At 50.1% G+C, this 19,720-nt stretch overlaps 1 protein-coding gene across 9 annotated transcripts in view; it reads right to left on the reverse strand.

Moving 5' to 3' along the window:
* Positions 1-19,720, reverse strand: part of BMAL1 (basic helix-loop-helix ARNT like 1) — a 104,156-nt gene that overhangs the window by 28,196 nt on the left and 56,240 nt on the right. For 6 of the 9 annotated variants that reach the window (XM_057552133.1, XM_057552134.1, XM_057552130.1 and 3 more), the window contains 5 exons: positions 7,852-7,980; positions 5,025-5,148; positions 3,842-4,065; positions 1,550-1,588; positions 1,214-1,255 (listed from right to left, as the gene is read on the reverse strand). In XM_057552133.1, the coding sequence (XP_057408116.1) occupies positions 1,214-1,255; positions 1,550-1,588; positions 3,842-3,981 (221 nt within the window). In that variant the 5' untranslated portion in view covers positions 3,982-4,065; positions 5,025-5,148; positions 7,852-7,980. Of the gene's footprint in view, positions 1-1,213; positions 1,256-1,549; positions 1,589-2,989; positions 3,079-3,841; positions 4,066-5,024; positions 5,149-7,851; positions 7,981-19,720 lie in introns of those variants that run through there. The other 3 variants (XM_057552131.1, XM_028164681.2, XM_007174901.3) reach the window with 3 other exon arrangements.

A 19,720-nucleotide genomic window follows, 5' to 3' on the forward strand; every position in this document is an offset into this window, starting at 1 on the left:
CTACTAAAGTCACCAAAAAAAGTGGGCTCCCTGCCAGGTCAGTATTAGGTTTTTTTATGCTCACCTCATCCTTAGAATTGAGAAATATTACAAAAACTGTCTTTTCAGAGTAAACTGAGCTGTTAATTTCTCATTTCTTTTCCTCTCAGCCCCGATAAAGTTGGATTTTAAGACGGGGGTGAAGGAAAGAAGGGAGGTGGAGGATTCAAAGGGCAAAGCATCCAGAACAGACATCTGTGGGGGCGCCGCGCTGAGCTGTCTCTGAGGTTTGTGGGGAGCCTGCTGTGTGGCCCGTCGGAGGCCGACTGACTGAGACACCAGGTAGCTAACGCTGCCGTCCTTGGATCGGCCGTGACCCCACCTAGACGCAGCACTTGCTACATCTGTCCCCAAGAGTTTCCACTGAGGAATGTCACATGCCTTCCTCCCTGGAGTTGCTGCCCGCCGAGTCAGCGTGACACTTCCATGGGCACACACTCCCTCCCTGACTGGTTTGCACCTGTCATTTGTGACTGTCCCCTTAAAGAGGTGTGTCAACAGTGGAAACGTAGTTTGCTGCCACTGCCAAAGCAACAGAACCGTGGGATCTCTCGCCAAAGCTGCTCCATGAGGGAAAAGCCAGATGTGTCGGGTCAAATTCTGCAGCCCCTGGTTCTGTGTCACAATACAGACTCAAATGGCCCTGGGGCTACTGGCAGGAGAGCTCAGGATCCGCATGGAAAGGAGTCACAGGCATGGGTGGAAGCGGGAAGGACGGAGTTAGAGAATCTCCTTGAGGGAGCAGGGCACCCCCAGGTCTGGCCTTCAACTGCACCTTGCAGAGCAATAAGGGCGCTTTCAGAGGCTTGGGACAGCCCGGGGAACTGAGTCACTGAGCCAGGTCTCCCCGAAGGGCCCTGAGTCAGGAAGGAGTAACCTGCTGAAGACGGAGAAAACCTTTAGCCTTGATTTATCTTCTGCTCCCTCCAAAGTCCCCTTCAGGTTAATTGTGCTTAGACAGCAAAGAGTGAAGGCAGCTCAGCCTGGAGGGATGGAGGGAGGGGCAGAAGGCCACATCAAGCCCGGGCCCCCCATCCCCTTCCTCCTTCCCTAAGGATGTGACAGTGTCGAAGACCGTCTGACAGACAAGGACCAGATATGCAGAGCCTCCTTGGCTACACACCAAGCAACCAAACCAGGACAGTTTATAGACAGAATGAGGGTCCAAGCTCACCTTGCATTTTTGATCCTTCCTTGGTGCTCTGTGTATTCTAACCTGGAAAAAAAAAAAAGAAGAAACACAATGCCCTGGAGATTGACAGCAGAGTTACAAATCTGTTTTCTTCCCTGCCTTATCCCTGTCATCTCTACACGACACACAAGAGCTTTGGTTGTTGGCCACACCGTGGGTGGGGGGAGGGAGACAAGTTCAAGCCCATAGGCTCAAGGCCTCCTTGCTTATCCCTAATCAAGGACATGGATGGAACCTGCACCAAGTAACAGAATGTTTAATTATGCAAAGAAAATGGCTCTAAGGATGCTGAAGTCCAAATGACTAGATTCATGGTACCTTCCATGAGGGTCATCTTTGTCTGTGTCCATGCTTTCTCTGAGAAAACAAAAGAGAATGTGACCGTTAAGACCTACAAAATAGCTTCTTATCATAATACAGAAGGCCTCATTTATCCAGAAACCAAGCAATTAGAAAGCTCAAATAGGCATAGTATTGACTCTTGATGTATAAAAGTGAAACAAACAAAACCAACTTGAACCTACTATAAAACCCAGACCAAACAAAAGTTATATATACCGTCTCAATAGAGTTTGCGTGTTAACATATTTTTACCATATTGATTGAGAAAATTGGGAAGACATATAGCATTTATGGAAACTCTTAGGTAAACAGAGTATCCGAGTAACTGTAACACCTCATTCCCCCCCCATCATTCTGGATAAATGGGGTTCATTCATTTGCAAAACACATCAAGCCTCAAATATACTATATATTTGGTGATGGTGGGTGAGGTGAGGAGGGGAAATCAAAGTACCCACGAAGAAGTACTGAGCAGAGCCCCAAGCCAGCTCTTCAAAGGCACTGCTACCCAATGCGCTGGTTCTCAGCTCAGCGGGAAACCCCGAGCCCTGAGGAGCTGGGACAGAGGGAGGCATGGGGTTGGGGGGCCATAGAGATTCCTGGGGCCACAGCAGGGATCTGCCTTCCTTGCATGGACTCCAGAATCCAGTTTTCACATCACCTTGCGGTTCAGTAGAAAACAGGTTGAAATCCTCAGAGGAAGGAGTTCTAAATCCCCTGGGTCAGCTCACACCCTTCTCCAACCCCTAAATCGCTCAGGAGGGCACTGACCACCATCTGGGCCTCCTCCTTTCTCCCGTAAGAAAGGAGGGATTATGGCCCTCCAAACAATGTCATCTCAAGGGCAAAAACAACTTTCTCAGGAGCACTGAGGCACGTCACGGGCATTCTAGAACAGTGGTTCCCAACCAAGAGCCCTCGATTTCCTCACAGGCAGAGACTTTCTCTAGCTAGTCCTGAAGTTCAGAAGAAAATCTACAAGCCACAGGGGAAAATGACAACTCTCTCTTCCCTTTTGTCTAGACTTGTATCTGCTCACTGAGGCAGATGATCATCTCAGGTGAAAAGAAGCTCTGCCCTTCAGGTATAAGTTTAGTACATTAAAATGATAAGAAAAGGATTATGGTTGCTTAATTAATAGGGTCTCCATGAATTACAGAAGACCTGCAAACTGGAGTCCATGCGGGAAATCTGAAAGTTCTGGATGGAGACAAGGTTGGAAACCACAGATCTAGATAGCAGAGGTCTTAGAACATGTCAAGGCCTCCATTGGCACTGGCCCAAGACAAAGGCTCCACAGAAAACATCTAGTTTCCCTGTTGGGGAGTTACTGCCATGGAAGAACATCCTCTCAGTCCTCACACCCACTCTCCATCCCCTGGGCGTCCACTCTCTTAATCATCTGGGATCACTTACATATTACTCATAGCATCTCCTAGTGGGCATCTGACCTCCAGCCACTGTGCTCCCCAAATTCGACCTGTGAACTTCAGCAGAAAGGACATCTGCTGTAGGGGGGATACCTCCTTGGAGATTTTCCCTCATTAAACAGAAGAAAACCTCTCAAATGGACATTTGGGCAAGACTCCACACAGTTGCCTCTACAAAACAAAATGTACCTTTGGATGTTCTATGCTGACTTATGCCCTAGATGTTCGTACAGCTACAGAAGAGTTGACTATAAGTGTGAAAATTTACTTATTCAAAAGAAAAGCCATCAAGTCTAAAAAGAAAAGTACTATTTAATATAAGAGGAACACACTAATTTAAATAACGTTTAAGGACAATATCACTGTTCCTATACTGTTTCCAGAGATGACCTCTACTTATTCACTCCACAAACGTTAAGTAAGCCATTGATGTCCTCCTAGAGAGAGGCCTTCAGGCAAAGCTCTTTTTGAAACCACTGAGGTTACATCCAGGGACTTAGCCATCTTGCTCAAAAGAGCAAAGGAAAATGAAGAAAGGGGTAAAATGTGGAACCTGGCTTTAAGGCTATTCTTGTTCCCTCGATGTGGAACAATCTGGGGACAGGAGCCGGGAATAAACACCTCAGCAGTACTGGAAGCTCCCTCCTGCTTGCAATCCAGGAGGAAGACAAAGGGCAAAATCAACTACTGTGTGGCCACCTGGAGTTGGATCTTTCATTCCCACCCCTTTTCACAGAGAGGATCCCTTCTTCCAGGAGGGACAGTAGAGGCCCTAGATGTTCATGCCTGTGAGCCGACACCAAGTTTAGCCAGAGGAAGACGAGCCCAAAGGCCTTACTGGTAGTCCGTGGAGCTGCCCTTGCGTTTCCGGTTGCAATCCATGCCACCGGTGCCCAGGGGGCTGGAGAGGAGGTCGGTGGCGCCTGGGGACATGAAGTCGCTGATAGTTGAAGAAATGTCCATTCTCTGTTCGGCCATTGGAGTCTGGAATAGGTACAAGGAGGCACAGAGGCACGTTTATTTCTACGTGCTCTTCTAAGGTGGAGGACGACCAGGGTGGCTCTGTGGAGGGAAAGGGACTTGATTACAGCACCAACATCTCTGTCACCCAGCCAACCGGAACAGGGACCAGGTAGAACCGGAAGGAGCATCGTATTTACTCTAGGCGTTACTATAGGTAATTTAGGCTCACCCACTCGTTTTTCTTGTAGACACAAAGCTCAGAGAAACTGGGTGGCTTCTCCTAGATCCCCGTGCCAGGGCATGGAAGAACTAAACCAGAACCCAAGGCTCTAGAAGTTACAGCCCTGTGCTCCTCCCACCGAGGGGACCAAGTGTCCCAGATGTTCTGACAGTCCTAAATTAATCTTCTTCTAATCAATGAAATAAATATGATCTACTTGTTATCTTTGTATTTTTAAAAATTTATTATTTTATTTATTTTTGGCTGTGTTGGGTCTTCATTGCTGTGCGCAGGCTTTTTCTAGTTGCGGCGAGCGGGGGCTACTCTTCATTGTGGTGTGCGGGCTTCTGAACGCGGTGGCTTCTCTTGTTGCAGAGCACAGGCTCTAGGCGCGCGGGCTTCAGTAGTTGTGGCGCATGGGCTCAGTAATTGTGGTGCACGGGCTTAGTTGCTCCGCGGCATGTGGGATCTTCCCAGACCAGGGCTCGAACCCGTGTCTCCTGAATTGGCAGGCGGATTCTTAACCACTGCGCCACCAGGGAAGCCCTATCTTTGTATTTTTATTACAAATTTTTATCAAAGTTGTAGGAAAGCAGAAAATATCCTTTCTCAGCCTATAAGTCCCACTTGGGAGTCAGGAAAAAATGGTCCCTCTCTATCACTGGCCCAGGCAAAGTCTGTCCTGTCCTCCCAAACTGTCCTTTTGTACTCAGGATTCCACTGCAAGGAAAACCTTGCATAATGAAGTGAAGACACTGCAAACACTTGCAAAACATTTTCAGAATTCATATCTTAAAAGCGTAAAGTAAGTCGGCCCAAAGGAGAGGCTGGCAAGTACCTTGCAAGGGACTCCAACTGCAAACCCAGTTGAAGGTGGCCGTGCACTGCCCGCTGTTGGGGTCCAGCTCCAAGCGCCGTGACTGGGGCTGTCACTCCCGCTCTCTGGGCCCGAGTTTCCTCATCTGCAAAGTGAGAGGCAAGGGTGAGCCCTTGTTTTCACTGTCACTAGTGTGCCCACAGATTAGAGACCTGAGCCCTCCTGGTTAGGTGTGTGCTGCGTTTTCACTCTCACGACCGTTGCTGGAGTGAACATCTTTGTGTGCGTAGCTCTGCACATTTGAGCTATTATCTCTAAGAGTCGGACTGACAGGTCTAAAGGGGACACACATTGTATGTTTTGGTAAATGCTGAAACACTGTGCTCCAGAAAAGCACCAATAATTTACATCCCCAATAAGAGCACTTGCCAATCTGAAGGAAAGAAACGAAACCTCACTGTTTTTACTTGTAATTTAAAATTATTATGGATGGTGTTCCTGTGTTTATATGGGCATTTCTTGGTTTTCCTTTGTGCCCACTCATGTCCTATTTTCCTACCATATTGCCTTTAGGATCGATGGGCCTCCTGACTCATGCTCACCTGGGCACCTGAACTGGTGGGAGAAAAGCAAGCAACGATCCTTGACTCTTCTGCTCCATCTATTCTCCCACTCTGCAACCATACTTGCTCTCTCCTCCTCAAACCTCCAACATCTCCCCAGTCCTCATGCTTAGCTGATAAGTCTGCTTCTACTTCACTGAGAAAAGAGGCCAGTGACCACTTCTACCAGCTACCTAGATGCTGCAGGCTAGGACCCCAGCCCCAAAGCATGCTGACCCCACCCTCTCTTACTACTCCAGACCATCTGCCCCAATCCTGCATCATCCACTTCCTCCACTCTAAAGCATCACTCCCATTAGGATAAGAACACACTGCAACAACTCTCATCTTGGGGGCGAGAAAAACACAACTTTTTTGAACTCCATTCCCTTCCAGTTACTGCCCCAATTCTTTGTTTCCAATTGCTTTCCTCTTCCTCGCTACAACTCAACTCAAATCAGGCTTTTGTCCCCATTATCCCACTACAACAGCCCCTGTTGGGTTCACTAGTGACCTCCTCATTGCTAAATCCAATAGCAAGTTCTCCATTCCCTCCCTACTCGGCCCATCAGCACATCTAATAGAGTTGATCTCTCCCTCCTCCTTGTCTCTCAGCTTCATGGTTCTCCTACTTCAGTGGCCACTCCTCTTTGGTCTCTTCATCTGGTTCCTCTCATCTCCTCACCTCTAGCTGTCCTCGGCCCTCCTCTCTGTCTATACTCACTCCCTAGGAGATCCGTCTAGTTTCATTGTTTCAAATACTATCTATGCTATGACAACTCCCATATTTACATCTCCAGCCCAGATCTCTCCCCAAATTCCAAACCTGTATAACCAACCATCACCCTGACATCTCCCTTTGAATATACAACTGAAACATGAAACATCCATAACCAATCCCTGGTTCTCCCCAAGCCAAGCCTCTTGGTCATGCCCAGGTCAGTAAGTAGTACTTCAATCCTGCTTGCTGCTCAGGCCCCAAACCTAGAAGTCACCCTTGACTCCTTTCTTTCCTTCACAACCTGCATCCAATCCATCAGCAAATCTTATCAGCTCAAGATTAAAAAAACATCCAAAATTCAACCACTTCTCCCCTTTTTCTTTCATATTTCTGCTCAGATGAAGCTTCACTTAATCAGTGAAGCTTCCCTGAAGAGCCACATAATATGACCTCCCCACCAACTCTTCCTAACCACCCCAGACTTGCTTAATTTTTTGCCATCGCCCTTATCAGCATTTGGCCTGCAATAATCTACTTAATTTACTGGCTGTCCTCTCCATTAGACTATAAGCATCAGAAGAGCAGGGACTTTGGTTTACTGCTTGCACCCTTAGTGCCTAGAACACTTTCTAGCACACAGTGAGCACTCAATAAATGCATGTTGAATGAATAAATTTGTATATTAGGAATATTAATCTTTGCTCGTCACAGATGTTGTAAATACTTTCCCCCCCTTTTGCCTTTTAACTTTGCTTATGGTATTTGTATGTGATACTAAAAGTGACATGTTTTAAAAACCTTGTCACCCCAAAATAATAAAAACATTCTCTTCTTTGCTAATGTTTTTATATTTTTTTTAAAAAAATTTAGTTCTTTAATCCACTTGGAAATTATTTCTGGTACACGACCTAAGGTTGGGAATTTCTTATTTCTCTCCAAATAGACAGTTGTCCCAGCACCACTTACTAGACCAGGTGTCCTGTTACCCGTCACTTGAAATGCCATCTTTATTGATTCGTTTTCTATTTCTGGACTTTCTCTTCTGTTCCTTTGATCTGCTTACTTCCATTCTGGTACCACACTATTTATGATTGTGGCTTTATAATACATTTTAATATCTGGTAGAACAATTCCTTTCCTGCTTCTTACTCTTCATTTTTAGAAATTTCCTGGCTAGTGTGAGGTATTCTTCGAGGAGTATTTTATAATCATTTAATCACATTAAAGGCCCTGCTGCAGCTGTAGCTTTTGTTGTCATTATTATCATTATTACTGACATTAAGAGAAGTGGGCCAGCAGTGAGCACAGACCTCAGGGTCTCGGTGACCCTTTGGGTCACATGTCAGACCTGTGGTGCCCCCTCTAGCCCCCGCTCCTCTTTTTGAACAGCCATACATTTGCATGAGGTGGAAAATTTCAAGTTCTAGGGCTCCTGGAAGAAACCACACTTCCTGAGGGAAGGACTACCATCGGAGCTGCCAATGATAGTCACTCTAGGCAGGGGTGGGTGGGATAGGATTGTTACCTGAAGTTACGGTTCTTAAACCCCAGATCCACCTTGGGAGAAGCAAGGGGCCACTGGACTTGTTGGTCACCTCAAAGCAATTTTCATGTTTTGTCGCTTCCTTTCAGGCGGTCAACTTCTTCCAGAAACCTACAGTGGGGCCCACAGGAGAAGAAATCCCAGACAGGTCACTTTGGAGTAAATGAAAAGTCTCATAGCAGCTGAGGAAGATGGGGAACTCGCTCATGACTCCTGATTACAGGGAGCAATGCTGAGCTGACCGTCCCGTCCTTCAACTGCCTGTTAAACTCAACTGCAAACACATGAGGAAGTCTGCCAGGAGATAATTTCTGTGAAAAACAATGCCTTTTAAATTACTAAACGTAAATTCTTGGACACGGCCTTAAGAGGAAGAAGATAATTATATTTTTCATTTCTCCTACTGGGTCAAGCAATAGTAACAGTGAACAGTGACTGAGCGTGTACTTGGCGTCAGGCGCTGTTCTTACTGCACCATGTAGATTAACTCACTCAGACCTGAAAATAACTCAGAGGTAAATACTGTTGTTTCCACATTTTACCGAGAAGAAGATCGAGGCAGAGAGAGGTGAAGAAACCAGCCGAGGTCACATAGCAGGAGAGCACTGGGGCTCCGGGAGCTACACCTGCCAGTAACGACACCACTCAACTCTCTCTCCAGCCAGGTGAGTTACCTAAATGCACACAACGAGGAACCACAGAAGACAAGTCTTCAGGAAACATTAAGCTAAGACAAAGTGCCAGCAGGGCCAATACCTGAAACCGCTGGGAGTGAGCTAAGACGCTGAAAGAAAATGTCCCTGAACTCAAGTACATGTGGTAGAGAAATCAGTTCTGAAAAGCTGCTCATGTTAAATTAAGACGGGGGGAGAGTTTGCTGCCCTGCCCACCTCCTGCTGGCAGGATACGGGGGTCTCCTCTCTGGCCCTGCGACCCCTGCGGAAGGAACAGGCTCTGAAGGAAGAAATGGGCTGCACCTGCCCCACTACTCCCTACCTGCTCCATCTTGAGATGGGAGACAGATTTTAAACGGGGCCTTCCTGACCTTCCTGAAGCACAAATTCTGGCGCTTCACATTCCGCTGGCTAATTCTTGCGTCGTCAATGACCTGCTTTTGTCTTGATCATTACAAAGGTCTTCAGATGAATATCCAGGGATAGAACGGACTGTGTCCTCCCGATTTATTCTTCCTTGCAGTCTGGTTCAGAAGCCCTCACTGTCTGACACAGGTAACCCTGTCTGGGCAAGTGCAAACGATGTGACCAGGAATTCTGGACTCCCAGTCCCTAAGCCTCAAGGGATAAGCGGCAGGGATGCAAAGTCCCCAGGGCAGGGCTGCTTGGGGGAGGCTCACCACACACGACCCCATCTAAATCTGATTCCCCGTCCAGGTCCCACACTATCCTGCCAGCCCCCAAATTCGCAACCCAGGATCCACCCCGGGCGACCTCCCTTCTCCTTCTAACACCCCAGAACCCACACTTGGCCCTTGGATGGGTGGGTCCAGCCACTTCATCCAACCTCTATTCATCGCCTCCATCCAGGCTGCTCCCCTCTCCAGTCTCGCCCCCTCCTCACTGTGGTCAGAGGTAGGCCACCCCCTTGCTTAAAACACTTCAGGGGCTTCACTGCTCTCCCCAAGCCTTCCAGATAAAACTCCAAACCCCCCAGCAGGATACACCAGGCCTCCGCAACGGACCTGCTCGCTCTCCAGCCCGACAGCTCATCTACTACCCAAGGCGCCAGGCTGCTTAAATACTGAAGTTCCCAAGAGCACGCAGCCGAGCGCACGAGGCCTCAGCTGTGCCCACTTTGTTTCACAGGCGCGGCTCCCTTGACCCACGCAGTCACGGGGTGAACTCCCGCGTGCCTTTCAAGTGCCCCCAGGTGCGCCCTCAGAGAAGCTTCCAGCTCTCCCCTGCTGCTCCGCCCCTTCCCCTCGCCCGCTGCCTGCGGCCTCTCTGCCTAGACCCCGCCGGGCCCGGCCCGCCCCGCCAGCTGCGCCCGGATCTCAAGGCTCCGCATTTCCCAGCGCCATGCCTTGCATTTTCTTTCCCCCAGTTCCCTGAAATTTAGATAAAGGTTCTCAGCACCAAACTCCATACGGAATTTATTTTGATCATTTTTTCCAGCACTCATGTTTACTTTATAGAAATAATAAATGCTAACATAGATTTTTGGCACTGTAATTTGCAAAACAAAAACCATGTTTCTTATATGCTTGGACAAGGTAAGGAAGCTGAATCAGCTGTGACAATTATTTTTTGGAAAACTGTTTTCTCTCCAGGAAGGTGTTCTTAGATCTAAGACAATAAATGGAACAATGAAAGAAAAGGGACAAAAAACGTCTTCTGTGCTAACTACTTCTAGAAGAGGTTTGAGCCAAGAGAGGGGGCTCCAAGAGGCCAAAGTTACCTGGGAGAGGGGCCCTTGCTGAGTGGGGGCTCAGGGCTGGCCCTGGTGCTGCCACCCAAGTGACACACAGCGAGGACGCTCTTGGGAGAGCCTGGCCACAGTCCTGGAGTCAGGGGTCACACGTGTGCTCACTTCTGACCTAGAGATTTCCGAAGGTGGGAGGGAGGCTCTCTGGGTGGCCAGAGAAAGCCAGGCATGAAGGGACCTGGGACGTGTACCTGGCAAGAGCTTGGGGGCACCCTCTGTCCCACCTCAGTGCCCTTGTGCTCCTCGGAGCATAGGGAGAAGATTCTCTGGGGCTCCACACAAAGGAGCAAGGGTGCTGGAAGAGGTGAGCGTGTCAGCCACTATTAGGTGCCAAAAGGAGACAGCTGGTACTCAGAGCAGAGTGGGGCAAGGCTGAAGCGCCCCTAAAGAAACCCACACACACCATCCACAGGAAGATGGCCACAGGGTGCCCTCCAGCTGTGGACCAGGCATCTCTGGGCTTTCCCTCCTCCCTGCCCCAGCACCCCAGAATGACAAGTAGAGAAAGGGGAGCGTGTGGATTGTACCAAGGTTCCCACCATTAGCTGCTCCTCTGTGTGGGAAGTCGACAGGCTGCCTCATGTCAGGCCTGGCCAAGTGACTCGCCCTGATGGATGAATGTGAGCGGAAGGGACGGTGGCAACCTTCAAACTGACCTTTACCGTGTGCCCCGTTGTTCGCGCTGAGACCAGCGATGCCTGGATAGAGGCTCCTCCTTTGGCCAAGACCCTGTATGGATGCAGCATGAACAAGAAGCAAACCTTGGCCACTGTAAGCCCCTGAGATGTTGAGGTTGTTTAATACCAGGGTGACTGGCTCTTCTGTTTGCCTCTGACCTTCCTGATTTAGCACTGGAAGTCCTGCATCCCCGGAAACCCCTTGGTCCCCTAGCTCTCCCCGCTGTATCACTCATCGTAAGCCGACTGACACAGGCAGGAAGAAGGAAATAGACTCTGATCCTGGAGCCACAGACCAAGCCTGGCCTGGGAGGAGGGAGCGCGAACAGTGGCGGTCACACTGGTGGAGTTTAATCTTCACAGTAACCTATCTGTTAATTATGGTCATTATCCCAAATTTCCAGGTAAAGAACTAAACATTGAAGAGGCAAAGGCATCTTGCTTAGCAAGTGGGGACTGAAACCCACCTGTGCCTGGCTCACTGGTGGTTCTTCTTTCTTCTGCCACACCACTGCCCATCCTGCCCCCAAAGCCACCCCTACAAAGGAAAATACAAATGCCCCAAAAACAAGCACTCCTGGGGAAGGAATCAGCGAAATGTGAGGAGAAGCAATCCTGGTTCAGGAAAGCTACAGAAACTGAAGTAAGAAGTTGTCTCTGGGCTTCCTGGAAGCCAGGGCAGAGAGGGAAATGCTCAGCCCTCTTACTTTATTAGGGTTACCAGGGAGAGGTATCTGTCCAAGAGACTTGTTTTTTTTTTTTGGCCACTCCATGCAGCTTGCGGGATCTTAGTTCCCCGACCAGGGATTGAACCTGGGCCCCGGCAGTGAAAGCACCAAGTCCTAATCACTGGACCGCCAGGGAAGTCCCCGGGAGACTCTTTCTATGTGACCTGAGCAACGCTGTGCCGAATGGCTCTGGCTCTGGGGAAACAAGCTTTGTGAAAGGACAGAGGGCTTCTCCCTTTATAAAATGGGACCCTGGTAAAAGCATGTTTCCCCTCCTGCCCCCGCCTGCAGGTGTAACAGCTGGATGGAGCTCTACTGAGACCACTTTGTGAAGCCCCAGGACGTCACTGGGGTAATGGCTTTTGATGATGTTTAATAAAAAGGCACAGCTTAGGAAAATATGGACGATAGTGAATCAACACCCTTGCTTACCCGTGTCTAGTAGCTACATGCTCACCGATCTACTTTGCCACAAAACCCCTAGCTGCCCGCAAGGACCCCTGTGTGGCCACCTCTGCATCCCCACCACCTTCAAGGCGCTGGCCCTGGACACAGCATCTGCTCCAAAGTACTGTCCTTCCCCCATGCAGAGGAGCAGGGCAGCTGGCCCCGGTTCCATTCTCCACATTCTCAACTCAAGGTTTAATGAGGGGATGAATGTGGAGTTGCTCTGGTCTGTTCAGATGGTGGTGGCCTTTGAGCAGAGGTGAGAGACTGAAGGGTCCCTGTCCCCTCTGCAAGTCCCCCTGATCCTCTGGTTACTCTGAAAGTTTGTGGGGAGTTTGGCTGCCTCGCTTTGCAACAGACGGATTCAGAGAACATTCACCTGTGAGACCAGGTGCCTCGACCCTAAGGTAACGGGTTTGCACCACGATCAATCAGCAAGCATTTCTTTAGCCTTAGTGGAAGCCAGGGCACTGGGGACACAGGGGGGTATGTTTAAGATCCCCTCAATCCTGATCACTGCAATAGGCAGGGCCATGCCTGCAGTTGGGCAAGCAGTGCACTGCCCAATGCCAGCGTACCTGCGCCTCTGTTAAGTGGCAGAGATTTGTGGAGCCATTACTACAAATTTCCAGCAGGTGGCAGTCAAGTATCTTGAGGAAGAAATGCCTTTTTTCCCCCAGCTGTGGGGCATATGTGAGGTACAGGAGCAGAACAGAGGAGAAAATGATCAGCTTACTTGCCGGTGTGTGTGGGGTAATGGAAGGAGGAGGGACCAAGGAGGAGGGGAGACTTGAACCAGGTTTGCCTGGTGGACTGGACGGTTAGAATGATGTTGTGAGCAGAGGAGAGCTCATGTGCAGCGGCTGTCAGGGGCCTGCAGAGAACCCCGTTTGTGGCACTTGTGTACCCAGTCCTGCTGGAAGCTCTAGATGCTTGGGAATCCTGATATCAAACAAAAATCAAGGAGCTTGCATTTGGAACAATGGGGCTTAGAGAGCCTACTGAGAGGGTCTCACAAGAGGCAGGGCTTGGGAACCCTGGAGTAGTTTGTGAATCAAAACAAGGCTGGTCGGACTTCCCTGGTAGCACAGTGGTTGGGAATCTGTCTGCCAATGCAGGGGACACGGGTTCAACTCCTGGTCCGGGAAGATCCCACATGCGGCAGAGCACTAAGCCCATGTGCCATGACTACTGAGCCTGTGCTCTAGAGCCCACGCACCGCAATTACTGAGCCCGCACGCCTAGAGCCTGTGCTCCACAACAAGAGAGGCCACTGCGATGAGAAGCCCGCATACTGCAGCAAGGGGTAGCCCCCGCTCACCACAACTAGAGAAAGCCCATGCACAGCAACGAAAACCCAACATAGCCAAAAATAAATCAAATAAGTTTAAAAAAAAAAAAAACAACAAGGCTGGTCTATGTGGAAAAGGGCCCAACACCACTTGGAGGAGAGTCTACAGCATTCCAGTCTTAGAGGGCTACTGAGGGCTGTTAGGAAGATTCTGAGATCTACTTAAGAGGCACAATACAGAGCATGCACCTAGCCCAGCAAAGGAGCTCAGTAAAGGTTTGTTGAATGAGTGATAAAAGGGACACCTTCTTAGACCTTTGCCAAGTCTGTCACTGAAGTACAGGAAGGAGAACAGCCTGAGGAACAAGCTACAGCCCCACTGTGCTTTCTGGGAGGACTCTTGGTCCTGGATGGGGATGCACGGACCACTGATGGCACCTGTGTGGGTAGTGGCCCAATTCCAGCCGATGGCTGAGCAGCTGCCCAAACTGAGGTGGATCATGATATGGAGGCAAAGCAGAGAGGTCATAAAGCAGGGTCATAACTTTCTGGACACGGGCTGAAGGAGAATTTTTATTTTATGTGCAGAAAACAATGCGTGGACAAGCAGGTCCAGATTATTCCTTTAACAGGTTTGATAAAAAAGACTGCAGAATGACTTGGAGTCTCAGGAATGTCTGATCCCCCTTTAAATATCCATGAATCACCTGAAAAGGGAACTGATATTCCTTATTGCTTTTAATGCACCAGGCCCTTTAGGACACAGTGGTTAGGAGCACGCTCTCTGCTGAGAAGTGATGGTCAGGTTTCAAATCCCGACTCTACCAGGGATTAGTGTCTGGGGTGCAAATCTCAGTTCCAACATATACACGACCCTTAACTTTGCGTGTCAGGGTCTCCTGACCTGGGAGATACAGATGATAACATTACCTACCTCAGAGCTGTGGTGGAGAAAGGAGACGCAGAAAGTGCTTAAAGTGGTATCTGGCACATAATAAACCCTCTATATGTGTTAACTATTATTATTTTGTCATTTAACCATCACAAAAGCTCTATTAGATGGCTGATGTCATCTCTCCCATTTTAAAAATGAGGAAACTAAGTTTCAGAGAGGTTAGGTAACTTGATCAAGGCCAGGGATTTTATAGGAAGGCAGATTTAAACCCAGGTCGGTCCTATCTAAAGCCCATAGCCTTTCCACTATGTGGCATGGCCTCCATGCAAAATAAAAAATGGGCACATTCCAGAGTATGCTGGTATGAAATTCTTCACACCAGCACTTCCCAAAGATCTCTCACTGAATACCAACCCCATGAAACTTTAATGATGTTACATGGGGGGAAAAAATCAATGGCCAAAGCAGCGTGGGGAATTCTGGGTTAAATGCTGGGTTTCTCCTCTGCAGGGCTTCTCGGAACCTTAAACAGAGCCCTGCAGAGGGCGAAGGTCTGGGAGCAGCGGGGTCTCCACCTCCCCACAAATGCTGGTCCACACGTTTTTCTTCACCTAACATCTAGTGGACAAAGGTTGGATGGGGCACATTAAGGGGAACCTTGCTCTGCAGAATCATGCAGGATGCAGTGATCCTGCTTTCCCTCCTTCCCTGCCTATTTCCTTGCCAGAAGGTGGTCGGCATGGCTTTGTCAGCCTCTTGGCTCCTCTGAGAAAAGCCGAGGGTCCGAGGACCCTGTCCCACTTTGCCCCATGAGTGGTCCCTGGCCTGCCCTCTGCTCCGTGCTGCCCTCTGCCTCTCAGCACCCACATGCATTCAGCCCACCCGCCAGCCTAGACCCAGGGTTTCTCTGCATTGCCTGGAGGACCACAGTGGAATCTGAAGCTGCCAGGGGGGTTCACATGTGCTGCCTCCCCGGAGGATGCAGGCCTTGTTCTCCTCGGCACTCCAGTGCCGGGGAGGCAGGGTGTGCTCTGTACCTGTCACATCCTGGCTGCTCTGGGAGGCCACCTCCCGAGGGCCAAGCTCTCCTCCTGACCCTCAGCCTTGACACACCCCTGCCTTTGTTGAGGGTACAGGGATGATCATCAGGAGGGATCAATGAGTCACACTCATTAACCAGAGACACATCAGCCTGCCTCCAGGTTGTTGGGGTTTTTTTTCTTTTCTTTTCTTCTTTTTTTCCCCCCTTCTTTTTTTTAAAGCTACAGGATAAGAGAATAGAACTTGGCCCTAAAGACTCAGGGGGAGAACGCTCTTTCCACCAAAACACCTGCTGCCTGAAGTTGAAGAAAGTCCTAGAAAACATCTGCATCTGGTTCTAAAGGAAACAGAAGGATGCACTGCTGTTACTGGCGGTAAAGAGAAGGATGCTGGTGAGAGGGGCAGCAGAGTCAAAGATGGGGCAGCCCGGAAGGTGCTATGAGTTTCGGGGTAGGGCTGTGGATGGAGGCCGGCTGGGACAGGCAGCAGGGGGTGGACCCGAGCGGGGTTGAGACTCGGAGAGGAAAAGGGATGTGCCTCCTTCGAGAATGCGGGGAAGGGAGAGAGAAGGACAGAAAATGGGAAGAACATCGAGCAGTGGTGAAAAGAGATGGAACAGCCTTCGCCCCTCTGCCCTGACGGGGAGCAAGGCCGACTGCAAAGTGGGGAGGGACCTGAGGACAGGCCGGGAAGCGGTGCAGAGCAAGGGTGGGCAAGGCCGTGCACCGGGGGCTTATCCAGGCCTGTGACCTGCCCGCACCTCCCCCGGCAGGAGCAGAGGAAGAGCCAGGGTTCTGCCCTGGCAGGCGGGGCCGGCGGGGCATGGACGAAAGGGTGAGGGGATGATGTGGGTGTGAAGAGAGGTAGGACAGGGCGGTGGTCACTCCTCTGGAGCCAGACAGCCTAGGTTCAGCTCTGCCACTTACAAGCTGTGTCCTGGGCCAGTTCCGTGACCCCTGGGAGCCGCAGTCTCCTGCCTGTAACAGGAGGAGGATTCCTCCTCAAGACTGAATGAGGTCAGTACATGAAAAGCACTTGGGATGCCCGTCGGGTTCACTGCGGTTACTGAAATGGATGAGCTGTGAGGTGAGACAAGGAGAAGAAGGCTGGGGGAGGTAAGCACGGAGGTCACAAGAAGCAAACTCAGACCACAAGTCTGGGGTGAAGGGGCTCAAAAATGGTGGAAGCCAGAGCACCTGGGGCGGCAGGGAGTGCCTGGCAAGTGGAGAGTGAGCTCTGGGAGCAGAAGGCAGCCGATGAGTGACGGGGGGAAAGGCCCAGAGAGGGACCTGGGAGGGGCTAGAGAACATGCCAGAGGCCCGCGTCTCGCAGCTGGAAGCACTGAGGGCTCCTCAGATTTGAGAGGGAGGTGCTACTTTAAGAAGTCCAACCTCTTCGTTTGACAGTCAATGAAACTAAAATTAGAGAAATAACTCCTACGGAAAGCTGGGAAGAGGATAATGAGAAAGTTAGATCAACAGGTGATAATAACAAAACGTTAGAGTGACCCAGGAAGACGAGATGGCGAAAGCAAAGGACGACGATTTCCCTACAGAGATGGAGACCGCAGGAGAAGCGGAAGCCAGTGGCTGACAGTGTCAGCTGCACGGGGGACTGCACGGGGGACTCTGGGGGGAAACACCCGGCTAAGAAGGGTCACGGGCACGCTCCCACCCACCACAGGATTTGGCTGACGGGTAAGGAGGCCTCAGAGGGCTACCACGGCCCCAAAGGCCAAAAGCAATGCATCCAACAGAACTTACTAAGCATCCATATATGCCACGTAATTTCTACAGTGAAAGAATTGGTAATTTGAGTAAACTTCCACCACAAATTGCCTGTGGCAGTCAAATTTCAATTCGGGACGATTTTGTCATAATGAAGACACTAGGAGTGTGCTGTCCCACGATGATTCATTTATCTTTCAACAGACATTTACTGAGAGCCCCCAAGTACCAGGCACTGTTCTCCGCGGCAGGGCTGGGGCAGGGGACAAGGAGCCTTCTCCTCCTCTGGCATACATTCCGGTGACCAAGGCAAGCAAAGGGATAAAGGTTGAATGATTCTGGGAGGTGGGAAGTGCCGGAGAGAAAGTCGGAGATGGGGCAGGAGGCACACTGGGGAGGAAGGTCGAACTGTGGGGAGATGGGGCTGGGGAAAGGAGTGCTGCAGGCGAGAAGAGCCAGGGCAAGGGGCTGTGGTGGAGGCCACGGGGTGCCGGGCAGACCTCTGTAAGGATCTTGGCTTTGACCCTGAGTGAAACGGCGATGACATGATCCCACGTGGGATTTAAGTCTGGCTACAGTGTTGAGAAGAAACCGTGAGGAGGGTGGATCCTGTCGGGCGTCTGTGTATGTGTGTGCGGTGGGGCTCTGTGTGCATGTGCGCGTGTGTGCGGTGGGGCTCTGTGTGCATGTGCGCGTGTGTGCGGTGGGGGTCTGTGTGCATGTGCGCGTGTTTGTGGTGGGGCTCTGTGTGCGCGTGTGTGGTGGTGGGGCTCTGTGTGCATGTGCGCGTGTGTGGTAGTGGGGCTCTGTGTGCATGTGTGCGTGTGCGGGGGGGGGCTCTGTGTGCATGTGCGCGTGTGTGCATGAGTGTATATTGGGGGTGGGGGGTAAAGAGAGCACCACCAGTGAAGGCCAGTAAGGAGACAACTACAGTAGTCTGGGGAAAAGATGATATGCTTCAGGCCTGGTCTGAGGAGTGGCTAAAAGAATTCTAGATATATTTGCAGGCAGGCTGTGCTGCTGGACGGACGTGAGGTGTAAGGGAAGTTGGGGCTGGGTGGCCATGGTGGGGTGATAAGAAGCCGTCGATTACTGATATATTGTGAGGGAACAGCCGGTGGGATTTCATGTCTTTCTGCTGTGAGGGGTGTAGCCAGTCTGTAAACTACACAAAGGCCCCCAGGCCAGGGGGCCAGTGGGGGTGAAGATCCCACCCGAGCTCCCCTTGCCAGGCAGCGTGCCCCGTGTGACAGCTGGAGGAAGAGGTGCCTCTTTTCATCCACCCAGCAGGGCAGGAGCCGTTGGTCTGGATCGTGCTGAGTGGGGGGTCTGCATCACCGACTACACCGCAGCCCACGTACCCACCTCCTGCCTTCCTGGAGCAGTGCCCACCTCCTGTTGGCTGAGTATCCCACGTGCTGAGGACAGTGCTAGCCCTTACCCAACTCATTTGGTCCTCAAAATGACCTTTTGGGGATGGTAAAAAATCACCATCATGTAAAAGATGGCACTGAGGCTCAGAGAGGTGTAGCAACTTGTCCAAAATCACACAGCCGGAATGGAGGAATCAGGGACAGAACCCCAATGTGCCTAACTCCAGAGCCAGGACTCCATACATACTTTGTTGCTTCAGAGACTCAGCAAAGAAAAGCAAAAGCTCCATCCCAAGTAGGAGGAAGAGGGTAGGGCCGGCTCTCGCCCATCTGCCTCCCGCCTACAGTGCAAGGATGCCCAAACGGGTCACAAGGCCATGAATCGACCAGAGTGCTGGGGGCACAGCAGGTGTGCTAAACTGGTTAAACAGTTAACTAGATGATCCTTCCTGTTTCAACTCGGAATGACTGGGAACCTTTCTGAAATGCACTTGTCCACTTGCCTGCCCTGGCAAGCACAGTTTGAGGGAGACGATTTAATTGTGTGATGAGTCTCAAGGCCTCCTGCCAGGGCCCTAGATCTAAGGTGTTCATCTGAGTGCTTCCTGACCCCAGGAATAACCCTGCAAGCTCCTCTTTTAACTAAAACGGAATCAGCTTGTTTTCTTTCATTGGTCTCCTTCCTACACAAGGAATAAACAAAATTTCAGTGATTTCAGTTTCATTTTTCTGAGCTTTGGTTACAGCAAGTGGGTGTTACATGTCTAAGAATCTGAAACAACATGAGTGGTAGAGCTCAAGATACTTTTTCTGAGAAAATATGCAGTGCAGGAATCACAACAAAAATAACAACACAAAAACTGTAGCGGCAGAAACCACACACTGGGCTTTTATTCTGTGCCACGCAGTGTTTTTTTCATTTAGTTCTCAATTAGAAGTAACTAAGTCTCAGAGAGGTCAAGTAAACTGCCTGTAAATCCTCAGTGCATGAGTGGGAAAGCCAGGATTCAAACTCAGGTCTGTCAGACTCCAAAGCTCTGTGACATGTGACAATTAAAGGAGTTATTATCCTTTCTGAATTAAGTGGAACAAAACAAAAATAAAACCTGCTTTAAATCAATAAAAAGGCAATCACCCTAGTGGAAAAATAAAGATTATGAATAGGTAATTCACAAAATTCACACAATCCATTTGTGCAGGCAGAGGCCACAAAACAACAAAAACAAACTT

This window comes from Balaenoptera acutorostrata, chromosome 9 (genome assembly GCF_949987535.1).
Source record: "Balaenoptera acutorostrata chromosome 9, mBalAcu1.1, whole genome shotgun sequence".
In the NCBI taxonomy this organism is placed as follows: Eukaryota; Metazoa; Chordata; class Mammalia; order Artiodactyla; family Balaenopteridae; genus Balaenoptera; species Balaenoptera acutorostrata.